At 38.0% G+C, this 6798-nt stretch overlaps 1 protein-coding gene across 3 annotated transcripts in view; it reads right to left on the reverse strand.

Moving 5' to 3' along the window:
- Positions 1-3835, reverse strand: part of sh3gl3a (SH3-domain GRB2-like 3a) — a 43667-nt gene extending 39832 nt beyond the window's left edge. For all 3 annotated transcript variants that reach the window (XM_032537421.1, XM_032537419.1, XM_032537418.1), the window contains exon 1: positions 3631-3835. In XM_032537421.1, the coding sequence (XP_032393312.1) occupies positions 3631-3675 (45 nt within the window). In that variant the 5' untranslated portion in view covers positions 3676-3835. The remainder of the gene's footprint in view (positions 1-3630) is intronic.
- Positions 3836-6798: the final 2963 nt, after the last annotated feature.

A 6798-nucleotide genomic window follows, 5' to 3' on the forward strand; every position in this document is an offset into this window, starting at 1 on the left:
TGATCAGGCTATAAAACACTATAACATAATAAAAATAATATATAAACACTACTACTTATCTGTACAGTTTACAAGTATCCGGTTATCTCTGGAACTGTTTACCTCATCTCCCCCACTTTTCTTTTGCACTACTTATATTTTATATTTCATTCCATGTTATATTCCTTCTTGTTGACACTGGAATGGGCCGGTTACCGGTTTCAAGGCCTATCGCGGGTTTTGAAAAAGTTGCGGTTTTAAAACCACTGACATTTTCCGTCATACCCATTGTGTTTTTTTTCTTAAAGGACAGAAAGTGCACTTTAGAAATCCTTCTCCCGGCCAGTGTGCAGTGTGTTTCAAAATAAAAGACATTGGCATTTCAAAAATAAAACATTTTAAATCTGTAATTTCAATACCATAATACCATGATATTTTCAGAGAATCTCATGCCGGCCCATGCCTACTCCTTAGGTAATGAAATTGGCTGTTGAATGACGAGGCCTTTTCCGATACTTTACAGGCAATTTGGTTGGTGCCTAAAACGTATTGAATTCAGTACCCAGCCCTATTAAACACACAGTAAAGTTGCAACCATGAGCTGACAGAGGGGCTAAAGGGCCCCTTAAAGCTAAAAAGTCAAAAAAGTCAAAAATATCTATTATAGTCCCTTAAAGGTCCCTTGGCATGAAAATTTCACTTTATGAGTTTTTAAAACGTTAATATGAGTTCCCCCAGCCTGCCTATGGTCCCCCAGTGGCTCGAAATAGTGATCGGTGTAAAACCAGCCCTGGGTATCCTGCTCTGCCTTTGTGAAAATGAAAGCTCAGATGGGCCGATCTGGATCTTGCCCCCTATGAGGTCATAAGGGGCAAGGTTATCTCCCCTTTCTCTGCTTTGCCCACCCAGACTAGCCTGTCATCCGGCAAGGGGTGTTACATACTGACAAGCCATCTTTGGAGACTGTTTGCACCAATCACCAACTTCCACATTAAATAAGGCAAAATGACATTACATTCATTCTCATTTCCGTTACTGGAGGGTTGTGAATCTCCACTGGTCTCACGATTCGATTACGTTTATCCTGTCAAATCGATTCAATATCACGATGCTTCACCCCCTCAATATTATTACATATTATTACACATGGTTTTCATCAACAAATTCAAGCAGTCAGATAACTTCCCTTTTTATGGTATCTATCTTTTATTGTGAAAAACCTTCCTGAATGTAGCAGAGTCTGAACACAGCTGACCCTTTTAAAAAAACAGCAACTGGAAAATTCAACATGTAACATCAGTAGGCAATAATTGATTATGGTTTGTCACTGCATCCATGCAGAATCGTCTAGATCGGCATCGCGACGCATCGATGCTATGGTGAATTTAAACACCCCTACATCACTGTGTGGTAATGTTGCCTTGTTTTATGTGGAAGCTGGTGATTGGTACAGACAAACAGTCACCTCCCAGAAAAGATGGCTCCTCAGTATTTAACACCTGACATTTGCCTGACGATGGTCTAGTACCGCAGCTATTCAATTTCTTTTTGCAAGGTAGGACAGTGTGCAGGAGTATCTTTGCAACTTTTCACCTACTCCTTCCTCTCTGAGGACCCCGTTTCATGTTATGGATATGCTTAATACTTTTCTGTTCTACACTCTTTCTATTCCCACTGAGGAATGTGTACCTGCTCAGGACATGCCACACATAGATGCATCTTATTGGCAGTCAGAGAGAGACAGATGATAATAACTAAACTGGAATCCAGCAAAAGCGTAAAGCTCTACGCAAAAAAACACCTCAACCTGAAACACAATACTCTCTTGTCAGGTAGCAGAACTCCTGTATGCTCGATGGCCAAACGCATCAGCAGGCGACATGTATGATAAGGGAGCATTAACAAATAAACAACGAGCCTGTGAGGGGAAACCCCATACCAAACTCCAGTTTTAATCCAATCCATTTCCACAATGTAAACCGAGCTTAAAACATGTCTCAATCATTCAAAGCCACTGTTCGCTCAGATGAACAGGTGATCCACCAGGCAGGCAGGAATTGTTTCCATTAACAGTTTATCTAAATGTTTACAGTTACTCCCAGCTGGCCACCATGGTTATATACCAAGTGGGTTTGGTGGCAGGAGGCTGTGGGAATAACGTGCCAATGGGGTTGAAATGGAATTTACGTTAAAGTTCATTTCAGAGTAGTGGATGCATGCCCACATTAAATAGGGGTGGGGGGAAAAAATCGATAAAGCATAGTATCGCAATATTTTCAGTGGCAATACTGTATCACTGACACACAGGTGCCGAGTATGGATCTTTTATTATATACAGTATGTGTAATGTGCAATCCCATTTTGCAGCAATAAAATTGAAGTGATATGAACCAATAGAGAAAAGTATCTTTTTAGATGAACAATATGTTGACAAAGTTTCCTTTTGGGGACGTCATTTGAAATTGGGAAAACATCAGAAGTAGGAAAAAAGGTTACAAATTGCAATATATCGCAGAATAAAATCACAATAATATCGTATTGTGTAAAATAAGTATCGTGATGATATCGTTTCGGAAGACGTCTGGTGATTAACATATCAGCATATTAACAAGCTCTGTGTGAAATCGTTATTAGTTAAAGGCCTGTTTAGGTCAGTGTTTCTGATGGCTCCATATCATTCCTCCTGCCTTTAATTTGCAGGGCGTTGCAAACAGACTTGACAAGTTGGATTATTGCTATTCTGCAGAAGACAGCTCCGGTACTTTTGATTCCTGCATTACAATTCGTAAAAGAAAAAAAAAACAGTCAAATCAGACCCTTGGATTGTAGGCTAAGACATGCTGTGACATCTGGACAAAACATGATGCTTACTAGCTTAATAGACTCATAATAGCTAGTGTAATACCTTCAAAAATCATAATAACTAGTGTAATACCCTCGTTCTATAGTAAAACTGGGCTTAAGTAGGCTATGGACTCTCACATGTTATCTCTCTTATAGAGATAATGTCACGCCAAACTACGGCAGAAAATGTTAGGTTTGAAAGCGTAGCTACGTAAAATATTAAACGTAAAATATTAAACGTAAAATTATTAAGTTTCAGCGAACAAAGATTTTCAAAAAGGAATTTTTACAGCTTTTCCTGACAGAATGATAGCACATTTTTTCCGACACATATAGGCTACTTGCTTGGAAACTACAAGATCTAGGCTAACATGTGAAATTGTATAAAAGTGTTAGTGTTTTGCGATGTGATTAATTTTATACGTCACTAACATTGCCGAAATATCCACGAGATTTGAGTGTTTCGTAAACGTTCTTAAATTACACCTAACAACGCATGTTTGCTTATCTATATGCGAGAATACATTTAAATGTCGGATTTTTCAACGGAGTTTGGTGTGACGTTGTCTTCGTACAAAATCGAAATTATCTGAATAAAAAGTAACGTTTACGGTACACAGATAGCTTCAAATGCCTCGGAACAGTGTCAGAGTTTGCTCCACAATCCACCACAGTTACATATAAGAATATAAAGTTTGCTACTTTTAATGTTTTCTTCTCACCCGAAGCCCGATTCCGTTTACCCGTTAGCAGCAAACACGGTCCACAACAATTGTTATGAACGAGCAATAACAAGCGGTTCCATACCTGACTGGCTTTGTGGAACTGTTTTTTCAGTCCGGCCACAGACATCTTCGATAGACGTGTTAGGCTTCACCTCTGGAAAAAATGTTCCGTAAAACACTGAATAAAACTGGGAAAATGTACGTTGAAGATAAAGCCAGCCAGTCGAGCCCACAACACTACACTCATCAGTCACTACCGTTCAAGATTGCAGCAGGAACTGAGGTGAGTCAAGCTCAGACAGCGAAGGCTGACTTAACCGGAAGTTAATTTGTTGTCTTAGAAAATAAAAGTGTCAATTTTGAATGCGATTTGACGCTTTCTATGTTAACTTTCATTGCCTTTCCTCCAAAATTATGATTTTTTTTTACTGTCACACCTTAAGTATATCAGAGTATTCTTAAGAAAATTGACATAGTTGGGTGACATTAGGATGCAACTTTAAAAAACAACTTTTGATTCATCTCATACCGTTGAATTCTTAAAGTAGATTTGAATTTATCATCACAGATGTCCGCCCCTAAATTTCTAGTTTCTTGAAACCTGTCTGAGAAGTCAAATAACATAGGGACTCAGGAGCCTATGCTACTTCAAATGAAACCTTAAATGCCTTGAAGGTCCAAAGGCCTTTTATCCTTTCATTGTATGAACATACACATAAGGGCTACAACGCATAGGTGTGTTAAATATCTTCTTAGCCTAAAATAAAATGTTTTGATTCTTTAGCCAAATTTATCAAGTGTAGGGGGGGGGGTATATAGGCTTTAACATATATTCCTCATTCCACTGCAGAAATTCCGCCTAAAATCTTTAACCGCCAGTAGACCATCTGTGCTGTGAGACTTTTGTCAGTTACGGTTTTATTTTGAAAGTGAAAACCCGAAATGGGATTGACGTGTTCTGGCTTGACTTGTGGAGTGGCGGACGGTGGCGGAGGAGGAGAGCTTCCTGAATCGCAGAGATGTGGCCACATCTCGAAGCCCATTGGCTGACAGCTGCTCGTGCGGTGGAAACCGCGGCGGAGAGAAAGGATGACTTCAAAGGCGTCGGAAATAATTTGACACAATACCATGAGTTAGCGACATCTAAAAATATGCTGCTAACAGAACTCAACAGAGACATGTATTGAAGATATCAATAATTCAACTCTTCCTAGTCAAAAAGAACAATTCAATTATCCACAATGACGTTCTTCCTATCAACAATTGTCAATTCAGATGTCCACAACGTCATTCTTACTTGTACAAATGACGTCACGTTTCCCATTCATGTGAATGGGGCTTTCAATTTCGGATATCCACAACGTCATTCTTCCAATTCAGGATGATTCCAGACATCTGTACTAGAATTATTACTAGGAATGAATCCCATTTCAGATATCTACAATACAATTTTTACTTTACAACATTTTAATTTCAAATATCCAAAATAAAACAAACATTCCAGATATTTATATTGTTATTTTGACTATCTAAACTGCATTCTGACTAGTAAAAATGCCATTGCGGATATCAACATTTCATAACCTGGCTAAAAATGCAATTTCAGATATTTACAATTAGAATAATTACTAGAAACAATACATTTGCCAATATCCACAAATCTATTGTAGATATATGCTAACAGAAAGGGTGCCATTTTAACATGAAAAGGGTTCATTGAGTGTCCATAATGATATTTTAGATATCCATAATAGCATTTCTACTTGTTAAAATTGTATTCTCATTAATTAGAATGCCAATAGACGTATCCAAAATTAGAACTTTACTGGTAAAAATTGTATTTCAACATATCTAACTTTGATTTTACTGGTCAAAACTGCATTTAAGGTAACTCAAAATCATTTAAAATTGCATGCGGCCGTTTTAACATTTAATAGCTAGACTGTATATTTACCGTAGATATCCATTATTCAACTCTTTCTAGTTAAAAAGAACAATTCAGAGATCTACAGTGACGTTCTTTTACGTCTATGGTCATTTCAGATATCCATAACGTCCTTCATGCTAGTACAAATGACGTCATGTTTCCCATTCATGTGTATGGGGCTTCACTTTCAGATAGCCACACCCAGCAGCCAGTAGCTTTGGTGACATTTCACTCTAGCTAATTCCTCAGGAGATATGTATTGTACATTTGAAGTTTTGCATCTTTTTGTAATGGTAACATTTTATCCACACAGGCTTTATTTTGATGTTGTTTATTACTGTGACTAGTTTTGAATGTGCATTGTGTTTTTTGTTGTCGTTGTATGTAGCCTATTTTGGAAGTACAATTTCTTTTTGAGGACTTAAAAAATAAAACATGGAAGCAATATATGAAATTTGTATGGGGCCACCCTGTTGTGTTGTGATTGGTCGGTTGACACTGGACTCTAAGGAACGGTAATGTTAGTAATTAATGTAAATACTATTAGTTGAGCAATTTTATGCAAAGGAGAAGCGGAAGGCTCCGCTCGACGCCTCCAAAAAGCTCATGAAAATCTTTTAACTGACCGCTTTCAATCTCAAAAGAAGACCGATCCAGCAAGTGCCTGCATCGCCTATTTGTCGCTTAACCCTCATGTTGTCCTCAGGTCAAATTTGACAAAAAAATCTGAAAATATCAGATGTCGAAATATCGCCAAAAATGTAATAAAAAAACCCAACAAAAAACACTTTGGAAAAGCAACAAAAACAATTAATACAGCCATCAAAAACACCAGGAGAAAACTTTAAAAACTTCGTAAAAAGCCTTAAAAACGCAAAAAAAAAACCTGCCAAAATGTCAGCTAAAGCGATACCAATTTTGAAATGTGTGACCAAAACGTTGGAAAAAAACCCCTGCAAACTTGGAAATAAAGCAGCGAAAACATTGAGATATGGACAACAAATGTGTTTGTTTTCATGGTTGACAGGAAGACAAAACAAGGGTTAAAATGTTTAAACAAAAAAAGAAGACAACATTTTCCAAACAGGCTGCCATTAAAGTCTGTTTAGATATCCGGGAGCAGACAGCGCCACTTGATGTGTTCGTCCAATCAGGTGCAGCCATCGTGGCCGTCGGAGGGTGTAGACAGTTTTCTTTAATACTAATGCTGCGTTCTAGGCAACCCGTAAATCGTGTTTTCACAACCTTCTAGCCGTGAAAGTGCCCTGGAACGGCAGTCAAACCCGTAACTCACTACCCGTTTTTTTTTTTTTTTTTTTTTTT

This window comes from Etheostoma spectabile, chromosome 15, assembly GCF_008692095.1.
Source record: "Etheostoma spectabile isolate EspeVRDwgs_2016 chromosome 15, UIUC_Espe_1.0, whole genome shotgun sequence".
Classification (NCBI taxonomy): domain Eukaryota; kingdom Metazoa; phylum Chordata; class Actinopteri; order Perciformes; family Percidae; genus Etheostoma; species Etheostoma spectabile.